Genomic DNA, 17,766 nt, shown 5'->3' with positions numbered 1-17,766 from the left:
AAAACAGACTTCTTCCAGAAATAAATATTCTTGCTTTACTCCTAATGTGGTGAGAAATATGCTTAACATGAAAGATAACAGTAACAAGCTTGAAGTACATAAAATCAAACTATTGCAAAGATTATGAAAGTCTGACAAAAATTTAAATAACTGAGAACTTTTCCCACTGGCTGTTGCAAGTCGTCATAGCAGCATTGTCCTCGTAAGGTATTATCTGCATACCAGTGTTTTCTTTTTGTATCTATCCTGCTTTTCTTTCCTTTATCTCATGTTTTGTACACGTGTGTGTGTGTGTGTGTGTGTGTGTGTGTGTGTGTGTGTGTGTGTGTGTGTGTGTGTGTGTGTGTGTGTGTGTGTGTGTGTGTGTGTATTCTGTCGGTCTGGTTGTTGAACAAACTCCAAAGTGATCATTCTCTCCCAAAGCTCCAGTCTGTCTGGTCAGTCAGATGAAGAGGTGGTTATTTTTAACACTGCGGGGGGGTTGTTCAAATATCAGAGGGGCCACACTCCCCATCTGTAAGTGCAGAAGCCCCTCTCACTTCTCCCTCTGTTTCCCTTCTCTGTGTATCCTTGCTCATGGTGGGATCACCCTGAACAGCTCAGCAGAGACAGGGGGATTTGTTCAGCAGACATGGTGCACTGAAGAAATGTGGAGATAAATTGGACAGGGCCTGATAATGGACAGATATAAAGCCGCAGAGGAGACTATGTAGACACAATTAGGCTTGAGGAGAGATCAGTGTGAGTGCTAGAAAGAGGACAGGTGATAAAAGCAGGCACAGATCAAGTCCCAAATGTACCTGACTCACCTCTTCCTGTAATACTTTCCCAGCAGTAAGAGCTGGATGTGTTGGGGTGGAACTGGCTGAGTCCCAAAGCTGTAAACCCAGAATGAATCTAGACCATGACAGCTTTTGAAATCTTTAGAAGATCCAGATTATTTTACATTCTGTCACCAAAAACTGCAAGCTTCTGTAACTTATTATATTAGCAATATTTGATACTGCAGCAGACATATGATCAGAGAACAAGTGGAACAATAAGGAAACACTGAAACACAACTGTCTTCTTTAATGCAGACTCATAACAAATTGGTCTCACTGTTTTTAGTTTAATCAAAAACAGTTGAGGCCCCCTACTTGTATCCAACAAAAGCTGAGTCCCCAAAAGCTGACCACCCCCCCCCCCCCCCCCCCCCCCCCCCCTCCCCCTCATTGAGGTGCTCAGGTCTTATACCTATATGGTCAATACAGGATTTGTGTAATGACTGATCATTAAATATGTATGGAAAGACTTTTCTAGTCCGACTATGTATTTGTCATAGTCTGAGCAGTTTTTTCTTCCTTCCTGCTAACCTACATCCAAAATGTTTAATTAGTCAGTCACAGTCACATTGGATTCCTCTTCTATTTGCAATTGAGGACTATGTCATGCCTGACTTCAAATGTCTATTTTAAATTAGAGTCATGAGTCTGTTGACTGACTCTGTGTACACATTGTGAAGGAACACGATGTTATCAGTTATCAGATATATGCTCAACATTGTCTTTAGATGGTCTTCAACATTGCCTCTGTCTATGTCAGGAGAAAAGGCATTTCAATATTTGACATTTTCAGTCATATTGCCATTATGCGTTTGTCCGCTGAACATGTTTCTGCTTCAAATAGATAAGTCATCCAAAGTGCAATCCTTAGTAAAAAGCATCACTTACCTTCAATACTACACACACTTTATGTTAGGAATGCTTTTTTCGTGCTGTCAAATAGATTTTAAAAATAGAAAAAAAGTAGGTATATGAGTTTTACCAGCGTTTTTAGCCTAACCACAAATGTAGTAAAGTTAATGTGCTATTTTTGAAGTAAAAATACTGATTAGAATTAAAGTACAAAATTACTGTTTAAGATACTTTCAAGTAAAAAAAAAAATAAAGATGATTAAAAACTTTTCTTCTGCAACCAAATGACCATTTCTTAAATTTAACATTTTAGTTTGTTTTGACCTGTTATTCTGATATAGTCATTGTGTCCCTTGACATTTAAATACAATCTAATATTATTACTACTATTACTATTATTATTATTATTATTATTATTATTACTATTACTATTATTATTATTATTACTATTACTATTATTATTATTATTACTATTACTATTACTATTATTATTATTATTATCCAAACATGAAAGGGTAGCCAGCTTTTTATGCCAAGGCTGATTTAATTTAGTCCAATCTTTTCAGAAAAGGAAATCATTAAATAGAACCCCAAATGCAGGGGAGTGGTCTTAATGAACTGTTTCCCCATGATTGATTTCGGATAACTGAATGTCTGTCCAAAAACAAAAAATATAGTTCAATAATTGTACTGTTGGTGTATTCTAATCCTTTAACCCTATGTACCCAATAGTTTTGCCGATTACTGAATATAGCTTATATTAACATGTTGTTTATATAATAATGAGATAGTCTTAAGTAAAACCATAAACAAACATAGAACACCGTGTAGAAGATAATAAAGGTTTTTCCTGCACAACACATCCTGAGAATATTACCTCTCTGTTGATCATGTGAGGCTGAGAGGAGGTTTAAAACTTAACTTTTTTTTTTTTAATTTCCAACACAGCCGTGACCTCGTTGGCATGAAGGGGACACGCATGCATGCAGCAGGCAGCCCTCCCCTTTAAACATTGCACACACCCCTTTAAATACGTCACTCGCCAGGCTGGCTGGCTGGCTGGCTGGCTAGTATTTGGCGGTGGTGGTGTGTTTGCGTGCGGTCGGACTGTGGTTGTGTGTCAGGTCTCGCCGCGGTGATAACGAAACATTTTGGACGCATTTCATCGCGTAGAGATGGGAATTCAGAAGAGATGGCTCTAAAAGAAATTGCCCTAACGCTGCTGGCCCTACTCGGCTCGGTGGCGGTCGGTAATGGTAAGTTTCAGCTGAGCACCGTCTCCGGCTTTGTCTCGATGTGTTTTCCCGGACTGGGCATCGCCTGTTGTCGCTCATCGTCATGGCGCTCCATATCAGGGATTTGGCTAACCCTATCTAGCTAGCGACGACCTTAAAAAAAAACACGGTTGGTATTTTTACCGAAGAAAAAAAGTCGTGCTCTCCATTTATTAAAATGTTAATATCTATCGACTGATTAAAAAAAAAAACGGCGTTTTAATTGTCGTTATTGAACACGGAGCAAGTAAGCTAAACCACAACAACAACAACATGGTGGAGCTGTTTGTTACGAGGCGCCAGCTAACGTTGGCTAGCTGACCGTGTAACAACCTGTTAAAGTTGAATATTGTTTATTATTCAGGTTTAGTTGAAAGCCACACAGTGGAATAAAACTCGGTTTGTTAGGAGGAATCTGCAAACTGAATTCAACTGTGTTCCCTGTGTGAGCTGAAATATTTACAAAACAATCTCTCCCTGGCTTGTGACTCCTTATCGCTGTGTTGCTTCGGAACAACTCTGTGTAGTGATAGCAGATTAGTTGTGGCATTTCAGTCGGTTCCAGTTGCTTTTCCGTGTTAAGTGCTGTGTTTTATCCGCTAGGAAGAGCAGAAAGGAGTCCTGAATGAAGCCAAACGTACTTTGTGCTTTAAATGTGTTTTTTTTTTTTTTTTTTAGAGGGTAAACACTGGCAGCTCCTCCATTTGGTTTCTGTTTGTAAGGAGTGAAAAGGCTGCTTAGTGGCCTCCAGCAGAAAGTGAATGCTGGCATAGGGCGACAACAGCCGTGCATTCAGCTATCCCAGACAGAAGTCAGAGTTGAAGTCTGGGTTCATTGTGATGGAAAATGTGGCAAGTGGGGTCCTTTTGAGGCGCGGAGTTATGGGACTGCCTCTGTCTGAATCAACCCCTCTCCCCCCCTCTGCAGGAGCAGCTGATACCCACTTCACACCACAGGCTCAAATGGGCATATGTTGCACTGAACTTCAAGATGTTTACCTCTGCTGAAATCATCTTTCACTTTGTTCCAAAAACACATCATTTTAAGTAAATGTGTTCAATGATAATCAGCGTCAGTCAGCGGATAACTGAATGTCTGTCCAAAAATAAATAGATATTTAAATAATTGTACTTTTGGTGTGTTCTAATCCTTTAACTCTATGTACCCAATAGTTTTGCAGATTACTGAATATAGCTTGTATTAACATGTTAATATAATAATTCCCCAACGAACATTCCTTAATGGCTTATTTTTTTTTACCATTTAAGAGCATTATGTTTACTAGCAAAATGTTTTCTGAATCCAGATAAAAAAAATTGTTTTTACTCCCATCAAGTGATGATCAAATCCTTGCTAATAAATTCAATATTATTTACAACTTGTATATAAGATAAGTTGTTGCAGGTTTCATTTAACACAAGTCTGGCTTTAGTTACACATTTTTGTGTCACCTTCTTGTCATGTCTGCATTTCCAGGCTGACCCGCTGTGTTGCAATTTGCCAGTACAATAGATAAACTATAACACAAAATGAACAACTGCCACATTCTTTATGGTTATATTTTAAATCAGTAGTTTGAGCTTTCAACAGTTGAGTCATCTTCCAAGAATCGTATAAATATTTCCTCCCCCCGCTAACTTCAGACAAGGGTGCAGCACATTAAGGTTGATCAGTTTGTGTAAGGCATGCTAGCAAAAGTATCACACCTGATGTGGTCTATTTGTTTGACTGAGTTACTCCAACATTAACAGTGATGTGTAAGGGGGATAGTGGGGGGTGGGTCTGTGGGCTGAGCAGACAGGGGGAGATGAGTTTGTGTCCAGCTGGCATGGTCTGTAGTGAAAGGGGGGACACAACAAGCCTGTCTGGAACCATGGTTTAAACACTATATAATGGATTAACACCATGCAAAGGCTGAAACCAGACAGACCTGAAAGTAGAAACACTGGAGCGGATTCCTTGCCTTGTGGCAAGTCTAGTTTGTTTTTGTGAGAATACACTTTACTCACAGGTTTGCTGAAATCTGTCATGTGTTGTTGACTTCATAAGAATCAGGAGTCACTGGTGTTATGGGCATTACATGCCTGTGTGACGCAGGTACGCCAAGATAGATTGAACACAATAGCAATGTGATATGGCTACTGTCAACCACACTGCCTTGAGGTAGGGGCGCGTCCCTCTCTCTTTTCCCTCCCGCCTTCTCTTTTTCTCTATCTCTGTCCTATCAAAGGCCTGGTGCTTTATCAGATTGTAATCTGTATTTCATCATCTATGGACCCACTTCTGCTTTCACTTACTCACCACCACCACTGGTTTTAGGAGGGCCCAAAGCCAAACATCCCATGTTTTTAACCCCTTAAGTAAGTTAGTTAAGTGAACCCTTAAGTTAGATGAGCTCCTGCTATCTCATGAACTCCCTGAGCACCGAGTCTCCTCATTGCTGATGTCCCCTCTGAGTAAAATAAAAGAATTGGAGACGGACAAGTGATGCCCTCTCAGATTATTCAGTGAACTACCTGTGCTAAACCGAGCTTTGCCACAGGTGCTGTTTAATGTCAGATTAGATGTGAATAACTATTGGAGAAAGCACAAGAGCAGACTTGAACATGTGTACACCTGCCCATTAGATCAGAGCCAAGGGAATGTACGGAGAAAGGTTTAAACTTAATGGGGTTCAAATGTGTGTGTCTGTGGAGACAAGAGTTTGGACAGTGGAGGTTGGTTGTAGTATTTCCAGCTGGCTTAAGATAGAAAGGGAGAGTTTGTTTTGTTTTGCACAAAAAAGCCAAAGCAGTTGTTGAGGCCTGTCTGGATAGATTGCTGTTTTTTTCTGCCAAATCCCTGCAGCTAAATGGTTATGAATGGAGTGTGCACATCCTCTTTGATACAATTTTCTACTTGCTTCCCTGTACAGACCACCTCCCTTGGAAATCAGCGTTTATCAACAGCATCTATAATGTGGAACTGAGCCAGTCACGGTCAGGTCAGGTCCATGGGGGTCTGGTTTTCCCCCCCCATAATGACCGATGCTGTTAATGACCTCCGATGGCCTGCAGGCATACAGCCCTAATTGCTGCAGCAGACAGCATAGCCTCTGACTGACCCAGCTACTCTGTTACTAAAGTTGGACCCCAAAGGATTAATCCAACCTCAGAGAAAGTCATTTCACCTTTCGTTGCCCACTTCCCCATGCCATTTATTTACTTAGTGCACCTAATCTTGAAGGGTTTTGTGGCATATATAAATTGGTGATACAAAATGACTTATGCAGCAGGTGCCATGCCCCAAAATGCTTATGATCTTTTTTTTGTCACACCTAGACAAACACAGTAGAAACTTAAGTTCATGTCTATAGGGCTAAAACCTGACACCCGTCTTCCATTACATGTCTCTTTTGAAGGAGTATTTGATTTGTTTCTTGTGGCTGCTGGAATGTAGATAAGACTTGCTCTGCCTTGTCATTTTCTGTCGGGAGGTGTGCAATCTTCATGATGAGTTTTATCTATTATGTCCCTGACCATGATTGGCTTTGAGAGGTGCAGTGCAGGAGAGGTCAGCTGGTAAAACATTTTTGATGCAAAAGTTCATTTAAAATTTCTACTTTCAGTCTTCTATTGTGACATTAGCCGGAAACTAACTGAAATGTGTTTTACTTTATATTTCAGCAGGCATCTTTTTTTAAGAAGTATATGTTACTATTAACGACAACCATGCTGTAGTAATTTTTAATGTCTTATATTAGACCGGTTTGTGACTTACCTTTTTATATTTTCTGAATCATCACAGTGTGAAGCCTGGAAGTTGCAACCCTGATTTTTATTTATTTTTTTATTTTTTTGTCACACATTTAACGGCATGACATCTTTGAGATATCAAGGTTTTCTTTTAAAGTTGAATTCTTGCTTTATTTTACGTGAACTTTTGTTTAAAAAAAATGTATTTGGTTTCTGTTGGATTCCTTCATTCTAGATAAACCTGGTGGCTTTCAATATAAATAAATCCTCCTCAATTGTTAGAGCTTGATATTGTTTGGAAATCCTCTGCGCTAATGCTCAGTAATTGCAAGATTTTAAGGCTATTACAAAATGTGTTGAAAAACAAAACTTTACTATTGACCAAATGAGGCACATTTCAAACTGTAAATAATTTATCTAAATAAGATAGAAAAAATACAGAAGTGTTTGTTAACAGGAAAGATTTAAAGATAGATTAAGCCGAGGCATCATAAACCTGACCAGGCATTTCTTCAGGGCTTGATATCAAGCTGGTGTCAGATTTAAACTTGTAGATAGACGAAAATAGTATTAATTATTAATTCTCTGGCCTGTAAATATCTATTTTTTTAATCTAGACCATGTCTAGATTGCCCCTCCAGTGCCTCTAGTTTACTGTTGAATTTAAGTAGGAGCACAAAGTGAGTCTGTGCTGACACTTGTGTGCCTTTTAAACTCATCCAGGGCAGCAGACAAATAGCCGGTAAGTCAGTCAGGATGGGATGTAGCCTGGATGGTGGTGGTTGGTAGAGATAGTAGGAGCAGCCTCAGCCCCAGAGACATCACTTTAGAATCAGATCAGTAATCTGACCCCGAGATGCAGACAAAGGTAATGACTTTCCTCCTTCCCCTAGCATTGATTAGGGCACTGTTGTGGTGCGTATGTGTCTGCGCCCGTGTGTTTGTGCACTCACACTGTCTGGTGGCGTCTGCTTCTCTTGATCAGCTCTCAGTCTGGTATCTGTATGGATCTAATTTCAGCCCGTGCATTTTGGTGATGGTGCTCTGTTCCATGGACCGACTGTCTATGTCGCTTAGTCCCCAGAAACCTATTTTATTTGTGTAACCTCGCAGCCCTTTGCTGAGCACACTTGGAGTATTTTCCGCAGACTTCATGATCTAAACATACAAACCTCTGTTTTGACAGGCAATGCCCCGCACGAGTAGCTCAAAACAACACATGTGGACTCTCGCATAATAACAGAACAAGGTCATCATGGCTTATGTGTAAACGTGTTTAAAGTGGGACTATGCTGCGTTTTTTTTTTTTTTAAATGGGTCCAAGTTAAGGCGGCTCTGGTTATGGCAACAATGTTTTATTAATCTCTTCCTCACTGTCTGCCATTTCCTGTCTCAACACGAACGGAATGATTGGAACTCTGTACACCAGCAGCTCAAGGCAGTCATTCTTTGCTCTGCATTCACCACTCTTACCCCTCTGTTCCCTTTTTCCTGTTATTCACCCCCTCCCATAAGTCAAAGTCTAGACTGGGTTTTAATGATGGTCGCAGCTGGTCTCTTGGACAGACCTCGATCACAGCTGGGGGGGCCCTGTAAATCCCGCTCTCTCCCCCCCATCTGCCCCCAGCCCTCCATATTGTCCTGCCAAATTTGGGACCTGCCCCCATCCTGTCTGGCCCAGAGCAGCCCCCCAAAACACCGGGGGTTGTTACTGTTACCCCTGGCTTGTCCTCTATGCGCCACCCATCCCCCTTCCTACTGCTCCATGTAGAAGTGAGCTCCCCCACTCCACTCTGCTCTTTGTTTGAGTAGGCCAGTCCAATCCCTCCTCATGTCGTCTTAATCTCCACACAAAGGCCCAGTGTAAAGACCACCAATTATGTGGATACAAGAGCAGAGTTCACTCTAAAACTGCACACACCCGGCCTTCACCCAGATCTGTGTGTATTTAGGCTTGATATTATTCCTTCAAGTCTAGCTTTGTAACATTTCAGCTCTGAATCCGGTGAGATCTGCAGAGCACTGTGCAAACAAACAACCTGGCACTGGGTTGATGCTAGTGGGCATGGGGGGGTTTGTTCGAACTTTTTTTTTTTTTTTTTTTAAACTTTGCTCTGTCTTGATGTCAATCAATCTTGAATTCACTTTTTGGTTTTGTGTATTGGTGTCACATTTAGATATATCTGGATCTATTATTCAGGGCTAAAAGAAATGAGGATGTATACAGTGGTTCAGTGATTTTTCTATTGAGGTTCAGCAGTTATATTTTTGGTGGTATTAGCTTTGTATTGACAGTGTTGCAAACCAGTGATCAGTACTGTATTACAATATCTAAGGTAGTAAGGGAGATGGAGCAGTATTAGTTTAAATTGTTGCAATATCTTGGATCATAAAAACCTACTGCTGTCATTCTCTTTAGTAGCCGCCCATAGTGTTACATGTTGGTGTAGAAGCAGGCTAACATGTGTTAAAGTTACAAGGTCATCCTCAACCAAAGAGAAGACTTCACAAACCAAACTCTCGGTAGACCACAAACCAACCACGGTTAACTGGAGGAGGGAATGTGTGCTCTTCAGACATGTTTGGTTTCCTTCCTGAGCTTCTGTCTGTGTACCATCTGTCCTACCACACACAGTCTCCATGATTGATGCACATGTTTATGGCAGATCATGGTGTTCTCTTCAGAACATTGTTGTTATGGACAATAAATTATACTGGTGGAATTTTGCAAGAGCTATTTAATAGCCCTCAGCTTGATTAAAGCTTACAACAGCTGGCTGTCATGTGAGCCTCATGTGGCAATCTCTTTGACTCAAAAACTTTTTTTCTTATTCTTGCTATGAAGATGGATTGATCACAATTTCTCATAACTCAACTCACTAACTGAAAATGGATTGATTTCACTTAGAACAATAAACTTGAGGTGGATTTCAATATGGAAGCAGTGATTTATTGATGAGCAACATGGAGCTTTCTAAACTGTTCTTGCTGCCATGTGTTCAATAACTCAACTTTTTGATCTACGAATGCATCAGATTTGCCTGATGTTGCGCAAGGCTTGTTTTCCCCTCTTTTATCTGGACCAGCAGGATTCACGTCTGTGTAATCTGCAGGAAATTCCATCTGCATGCGAACTGTGGTGAATTTGGAAACATTTAGCCTTCTTCCCGCACACCTCATGAAGAACAAGAGCCACACATGCACGCAAACGCCTAACAGATGAGAAATACTTTAAAAAAAACCTGCTTCAAGTGTACCACATTTCCTGTTACACTCTGTGGACAAGCATAGACACATCAGCTCTCACGCTGCATGCAAAAATGCTCCCACACAGACTACAACCTCCCAGAGAGCAATTTAGTGGAAACCACTCCTATGACGTCAAGGTTTGTGGTTGTGGACACTTGAATGTTACATGCTGATGGTGCGATGAGATTTAATTTTTTTTTCTTCTGAATTGTAATGAACAAAGAATGTGCCTAAACCTGCTAACACCTTTTGACAGAGGCCCAACTTGGTTCAAAGAGGGATGATCAGTGGGCTCAAGTGGTCAAAGAAAACCCTCGGGGTAAGACACTGAGGATTAGTGGAAGCTTGCCACTCTTAAAATCTTTTCTTTCTCCTGGATACGACATTGTCTGCAGCCTTACCAACTCTGAGCCACTTGTTTTTCAAAGGAGAATAATCCTCTATGCTCTGTGTCTCCTCCTGTGTTGTTGTTGGTTTGGTGGTCTTGTCCTTGCAAACTCCACACTGATTAATCTTGAGTATTTCAGCCGTTGTTTTCCGAACAAGGAATCAGCTCTTGGACTGTCATGCTTCACTGTTGTCAGCCAGACAGTCTTCTTTAATATAGACGGGGTCCACCTTCCTGTCTTTCCCACATAAAAACTTCTCAACAAGTCCCACAGCTATCTCGCTATGCCTGGTTCATGCTTTCCACTCTCTTAGGTAATAGAAAACACTGGAAAAGGTCTTTGTGCTGACCTTTCTCCAAATGGGAAGCATGTGTCATGACTCAAAATCACATTTCACTCAAAATCGAATCAGTCCGCATGTCTTCCTCTCTTGAATACCCAAGACATTCTGCAGATTTGTGCAGACCTTTTTGCACTGATCTCATTTGAGTGTGTAGATTGGACCACCATGGTTTTTATTATGGCGGTGGCAGCAGTTCCATTGTGTCTGCTCTAGTAGGTCCCCTCGCAGTGTGCTGTGTTAATGAAACCCCCTGTCTCATTAGCTTAAACAGTGGCAGCTCTCCGTGTCATTGTGAGAAAGACTTGAGGAGACGAGTGGAGCAGAATGCTGCATCGGGAATTTGGCAGGAGCTTTCTCCTCTTGTTGGGTTTCACTTTGTCTCTCCCTCTGGGCAGGTCTGTCTCCACCCAGTGTGTTTGGGTTCATCTGCAGTGAAGGATCTGATTTCAGGGCTGTCTGGCTGCTCCGAGCTCTGTCTGCACAGCACAAAATGCCTTCAACTGAATGGGGCACCATGCTCTTTACATCAGTGTTGAAAGAAGTGGGGTTAGGTCGCCCCCAACTGGGCAAAATTGAGAAGAGATATAATTACATTTTGACTATAACAGTTTTGTAACCTAACCCAATCTGTTTTTTGTTTTTTTTGTTTTTTTTGTCTGCAGCTCTGCGCTGTAACTGCACAAACTGTGAGAAGACGGGCTTTGAATGCGAGACAGATGGCGCCTGCATGGCCTCCACATACTTCAACGAAGGGAAGGAGCAGCACGTACGCATCTGTATCACTCGGGAAAACCTGGTCCCTCCTGGACAACCTTTCTACTGTCTGAGTGCCGAGGGGCTGCTCAACACACATTGCTGCTATGAAGATTATTGCAACAGTATTGACCTGAAAATCCCAGGTGAGGGCTTGACATCAAACATCCACCTTCTTATGGCTCATTAATAACACTGCCACAGTCTGTAAGATTTAAATCTCACACCTTTTTTTCACCTCCTTTACTCTTTTCCTCCTAGTCCCAACAAAGGAGGGGGACTGGTCAGGCTCAGGAGGCTCCTGGGGTCCTGTGGAGCTGGTGGCGGTCATCGCCGGGCCGGTTTTTCTCCTCTGTGTGCTGCTGATGGTGGGTGTGTTCCTGTTCCAGTATCATCAGAGGGCCTACAGCCATAGACAGAGGCTAGAGGTGGAAGACCCATCCTGTGACCATCTGTACCTGGCCAAGGACAAGACCCTGCAGGACCTCATCTATGACATGTCCACCTCAGGATCTGGCTCTGGTCAGTCAATGCTGCTTAGCCAATTTGACATGTTAAAAGTAAATCCTGCAAGAATTTCTTTAAGACTACAGCATGTCATTCCTTTGATTTCCAAATCAACAAGTATTTAGCCAAAACACTGAATAGAATGATCCTGTGAAAAGTTGGTATCCAGAACCAACCTAGGTTACCTAAACAGTCCAACTTTACGAATGCTGGAGTTTCTATGACTGCTTGTTCACTTTTTCAATTTTTCTCCCAACTGTACCTTGTAGGTTTGCCCCTGTTTGTACAGCGGACAGTGGCCAGGACCATTGTGCTGCAGGAGATAATAGGAAAGGGTCGCTTTGGTGAGGTGTGGCGAGGGAAGTGGCGGGGAGGAGACGTGGCGGTGAAGATCTTTTCGTCCAGAGAGGAGCGCTCCTGGTTCAGAGAGGCTGAGATCTATCAGACAATCATGCTGCGCCATGAAAACATCCTGGGATTCATTGCAGCCGACAATAAAGGTGAGGGTTTTTATGGGCAGTGTGGACAGCGAGATGAACATTTCAGACATTTATCTAATTTATCTAACCGGAAGAAGTGAGGTGCAGATGGATAGACAGATTGATATTGAGAAATGCTCTTTTGTAATGCTGTGTTTAGTTCAAGCACATCATTCATGAATTGAGTATCGTCTACATGTTTAATATGTTGGGTTGTTTTTTCTTCTTCAGATAATGGCACATGGACTCAGCTGTGGTTGGTGTCAGATTATCATGAGCACGGCTCTCTCTTTGACTACCTAAACCGCTACTCTGTCACCATTGAGGGCATGATCAAATTGGCACTGTCAGCTGCCAGCGGCCTGGCACACCTCCACATGGAGATCCTCGGCACTCAGGGTGAGACAGCGCGCCCTGTTTAAATGTAGCACCAAATACCTTGAATAAATACATAAACACAGCAGGAACATAAAAGCCCAGACAGGAGTTAGTCACATTCTGCAAGCGCATGCTATTTCCGCTGAGCCCATGCAAATGTAATGATGTGTTATGTGTCGTCCTGCAGGTAAGCCAGGCATTGCTCACCGTGACCTCAAGTCTAAAAATATCCTGGTTAAGAAGAACGGCATGTGTGCCATAGCTGACCTGGGCCTGGCAGTCCGCCACGAGTCCATCACAGACACAATCGATATAGCACCGAACCAGCGCGTGGGCACTAAGAGGTAAAGGTTTCCATCTTTAATCACTCAGAAGCATGCACCCATACATGAGGGATCCTTGTGATGTTTGGAGTGTACGACTAGTTTTAAAAATATTCATGCCATGTGGGTGTTTTTTGGTGCTGATATATAAAAAATTATAATTCAACAAGTCACCTGTCTTATCTCCAAATTTGATTTGACTCTTTGACTTAAACACGATAGGTCAGTTGAAACATGTTTTGTGTACTGAAAAGTCTTATTTATTGCACTTATTAATCTTTGTTATGTCATTGCAGGTATATGGCTCCAGAAGTCCTGGATGAAACCATCAACATGAAACACTTTGACTCCTTCAAATGTGCTGACATTTACGCACTGGGCCTGGTGTACTGGGAGATCGCACGTCGCTGCAATGCAGGAGGTAGGACCTGAAACGATGATGAGAGATAATCAGTCTTTTTAAATGGTGTACGTAACTTCCCATGCAAAATTTGTGATGTATAAAAACAAACGCGAGAGTAAAATGTGTGCAGCCGTAATCAGACTCTGACACGCACATTTTGAAGGCCGGGGGAAATTAGGGAGACAGACGGTGAGCTGGTGAACTGAAGCAAGATTGTTTATTGAAGCCTCTCATACAATTAATTTAGCTAAATATAAAACTGTGTTGACAGATACATGTCACTATAACATATCACTAGCCAGTTTCACACATGCACACGCCTGTTGTGAGCCCATTTCCATATGAAAAAAAAGTCAACCACATAATGAATCACTGTGTCTCACTTTTTCTCAGACTGTTTAATGTAATGTAATCGTTTGATGTAGAAATCCAAAGTAAAACAAAAAGCATGAAACAACCTTGGACCATAGCACCAGTAGATTTTATTGATATCTTCAGATGTCGTGTCGTTTGGTTGTCGCTGTAAACTATTGATCTGCTGGCTTCATTTAATGCATTTTTTCATGAAGTTCTTTTCACTGACCTTTTTATGGTTAACTGTGGGTGTGTAGAGGGTGGAATATGGGTCTGAACCACGTGATTCATCTAAAGGAACATTGCTCGCAGGTGTACGTACGCATAGTGTTATGAATTTGGGGGTTTTGGTGTAAAAACACTTTTAGGATGGTTGATGCTTTTTTATTTTATAAAACAGTGTTTAGAAACTGACAATGCCTCTGTTGTTTTCTTCAGGTATACACGAGGAGTACCAGCTGCCCTACTATGACCTGGTGCCCTCTGACCCCTCTATAGAAGAAATGAGGAAGGTAGTGTGTGACCAGAAACTTAGGCCCAATGTGCCCAACTGGTGGCAGAGCTATGAGGTAATTCATATTCCAAATACACACCAAGAGCTGCACTGTTTTCTAAAAATGTCTAACTGACTTTATAGGAAAGAATGAGTTAAAACTCTCATTGACCCAAGATTTAAAATGTGGGATATCAATGTTTCTAAAGATATCAAAGGATCAAGATTAGAGAATGGGACTTGTGAAATATTGCTCAAAATAATTCCGTTCTTTTGCTGTTTGGGACAATGAAGATTCTAGACTGATGTTCATAACTTTGTTCTGTGCAGTCCTTGCGTGTCATGGGGAAGATCATGAGGGAGTGCTGGTACGCCAACGGAGCAGCCAGACTGACGGCCCTGCGCATCAAGAAGACCCTGTCTCAGCTCAGCGTGGAGGAGGATATCAAGATGTGAGCGAAGAGAGAAAAAAAACAAAAAAGACGTGCTGGAGATGCACAACCAGACCACACTCCCATAGGAAAGAAAACAAACAAACAATTAAGACGACTGCAAATGAAAACCCTGCCAGTTTTAAAGCCACACTCCGAGTTGTGACGAGGCCTACCTCACCTTTTTAGCCAAAACTACTGAGAGACCCCCTCCCCCCTTCTTTCTTGACTTGTCTCCCCCCCACATCCCTCTTTGCTCCTTCTGCGTCCCTCTGTTTTGATCTTCCCTTATCCATGGGCCACACCATTACAGCACTACCACTGTTAATATCATCACACTAAACCTTTTTCGTTTGCATTTCCCATGGCAGGAATAACTACCGTTGTACAGTGACGGGATATTTTTTGTTTGAACTTTCTTTTTTTTTTTACCTCTGAAATATGTTCAAGCTCGCCCAGGAAAGTCCAGAAGATTGTGAGTTTTTTAGGTTTTAAAACATAATTTTCTGTCCATCCAACATCATATAAGTGATGCAGTGAGAGGGGAAGAGGCTGAAGCACTGCCTCTGGGGTTAAATCTGTCTGAACTACTAGCATGTTGTAAAAGGCGGTGGTTCATGAAACAAAACGGGGAATTGAACGTTTGGTTTGAAGCTGATCAGATTTAGTTTGTTACTCCCTCACTTGAATCTCCTACAAAAAGAAACGAGTTGCACTCAACTGTAGCTTCCTCATCAGTTGTGAGACCTGCAGGTTTTCACATAGCAGATGTGGTCCAGTTCTGGTATTAGTTTGAAATGTGGCAGGGATAAATGTTTGGGATGGTTTTTATTTATTTGTTGATAGTTTTTTTTTATTTCATATTAATGAACACTGTGAGACGAGACGTTAAAAAAAAAAAAAAGCGAGAGCCTTGATTTAAAAGTAAATGTTGTAGTTCAGTCTGTGTCTTCATCTTTTCAGGCATAAAAGCAAAGGGGGTTGTTGCATTCCTTTTAATAAGATACTGAGTGCTAATATGGATGCATCTATGGCGCCCCCTGTTGGTGACAGGCAACGATCTCATGCACACTGAGCAAATAAGAGGCGTATGAAATGGCAATGAAAATTGTCTTTAAAATCTATTTTTGTGTTTTGTGTGAAGACATCATGATGGGTGTTTTCTTTTGACTCTGACATTAGACACTACTGATGATGGGTACATATATGATTTGTATATAAAACATGCGTTATTTTCTTTTTTATGCCACAAGAACCAGTGTGACATCTGAGCAGTGGTGATAGTGTGAGCGGTACTTTCAAAAGTCTGTTGTTTTGATGGGTTTGCATGGTTTTAAAGTTACCAGGAAAAGACTGCCATCTGCTGGATTTCTGTTTTTTTTTTTTTAAACAAGCTCCTCTCATGGCAATACGGTGGTACTACTGATCCCAATGAATTTTGCTGCAACTCCTGTTTTTTCCTTTGTTTAATTGCGGGGTTTGCTCGTTGAGTTCTTGTCAGAGCTCGGTAATGCAGATCTGTTTCTTCATACTGAATGTCCTAAGGGGTGAAATCTCTTTCTCAATGACACTGGAATATTTTGAGAGCAACATGTAACCTTGAATTCTGATGCTGCCGATGGCTGTTCAGAGAAAAAGACAGCTGTGGCAGTTCTCACAGGGAACGTGCAGTTGTGTGAAAAGTAGTTTAGACATTTTACCTTCAGAGACTTGACATGCTGTAAAGTGAAACTGCATGTTTTCATTCTACTTTGTGGTCTGCAGCTCGGAGACTGTCTGCAGATAAAACTATGAAAGTATTACACTGACATTTGTCACCATTGGGCTCTGCACTGTTATGTCCACATGGACCTGAGTTAATGTTAGTTATGTCATAAATGATCCAGCATTCATATGTCATGTTAGTATCCATTTTGCATGCTGTCTCAAACACTGGGTCCTCTCCACTGAGGTAGATGAACGTAAAACTTCCCTCTTCCTCCCTGTCGTCTTTCTTTTGTTTCGGGTCATTGGCTGTTTCCTAAAAATGTTGCTGCTACTTCTAACATGGGTAGATGTTCAGCAGGCAGGTCAGAGAAGGAGAGCCGAGGATGAGAAATGTGCTGCTGTCAGTTGAACCAAAATTCAGAATCCAAACACTCCTGTCCATGTTTGAATTGTTGCCATGGGTATATGACCATCAGACATCCTGTTCATTAGTTCAACTTCTAGATTTCAAATCATGTTGTGCAAATCTTTTCAGAATACATTGACAGTGTACATAGATAATAAACAATAAATTCCTCTTTTTCTTAACCGACTTGGTGTTTATTCAACATGTTAAGTCGTGTTTTCATTAACCCTTTGCTATTCTGCAACAGTACTTACTGTCATTATGCCTTTGTACTTACACACTGCATCAGCAGGAGATGATGTCGGTGTCCAAGTGTGTGGTTTCACGTTGGGATTTTGTGGAATCAAAGGAGGCACAACATGGACTCAGACCTACACACATACACACGGTGCTGTTCCACCCTGCCAGCATCGACCCTACACTTCAGAGTATTCCCCCCGTTAGGCCAGGATCAGGAGCCCCCACCATTACGCCTCTGTGCTTTACACACTGCAGAAGAGGCTTAATGGGTGAAAATATCCCGCCTTTAACCAGCAAAATCTAAGCTACAATTGAAAACTGCAGCTTCAGTTGTAGAACTTGAAATAACCCAAAGTTTTAAACGGTTTGGCTGTGTTAGATTCTGCTGATCATGCTGGCCATTTAGCATTAAAATGATTGAGTTTTTGCACTCCTGTTTTAATATAAACATCCATTTTGATTCAAAATGAAGGTAGATGCTGCATTTAGTCTTTTCATGAATTCTACAACCTTGTTAAAAAAAAAAAAACCTGCCTTCATCACACTCCATCCAAAATCCAATGCGATATCACTTGAGGCATTGTATCAAATTTGTTTGGTATCTTGAGTAATTCCAAATGAGAGCCC

At 41.5% G+C, this 17,766-nt stretch overlaps 1 protein-coding gene across 1 annotated transcript; it reads left to right on the top strand.

The window, feature by feature from the left end:
- Nucleotides 1–2,736: 2,736 nt before the first annotated feature.
- On the top strand, nt 2,737–17,081 carry acvr1ba (activin A receptor type 1Ba). Its single transcript, XM_020635046.3, has 9 exons — nt 2,737–2,932; nt 11,328–11,564; nt 11,680–11,940; nt 12,195–12,425; nt 12,636–12,803; nt 12,970–13,126; nt 13,402–13,526; nt 14,301–14,431; nt 14,686–17,081. The coding sequence occupies exons 1-9, from the start codon at nt 2,869–2,871 to the stop codon at nt 14,809–14,811; spliced, it is 1,500 nt and encodes a 499-aa protein (XP_020490702.1). The 5' UTR covers nt 2,737–2,868; the 3' UTR covers nt 14,812–17,081.
- The last annotated feature ends 685 nt before the right edge of the window (nt 17,082–17,766 follow it).

Source organism: Labrus bergylta, chromosome 12, assembly GCF_963930695.1.
Source record: "Labrus bergylta chromosome 12, fLabBer1.1, whole genome shotgun sequence".
Lineage (NCBI taxonomy): Eukaryota > Metazoa > Chordata > Actinopteri > Labriformes > Labridae > Labrus > Labrus bergylta.
The sequence above is the reverse complement of the archived record's forward strand: the minus strand, read 5'-3'. Positions and strand labels throughout refer to the sequence as shown.

What these genes read in the sequence shown, in the direction of transcription:
- acvr1ba (XM_020635046.3), top strand. Translation starts at nt 2,869, where the DNA reads ATGGCTCTAAAAGAAATTGCCCTAACGCTGCTGGCCCTACTCGGCTCG. An exon ending in TATTGACCTGAAAATCCCAG is followed by an intron (nt 11,565 to 11,679) that starts GTGAGGGCTTGA and finishes TTTTCCTCCTAG; the next exon opens with TCCCAACAAAGGAGGGGGAC. An exon ending in CACCTCAGGATCTGGCTCTG is followed by an intron (nt 11,941 to 12,194) that starts GTCAGTCAATGC and finishes TGTACCTTGTAG; the next exon opens with GTTTGCCCCTGTTTGTACAG.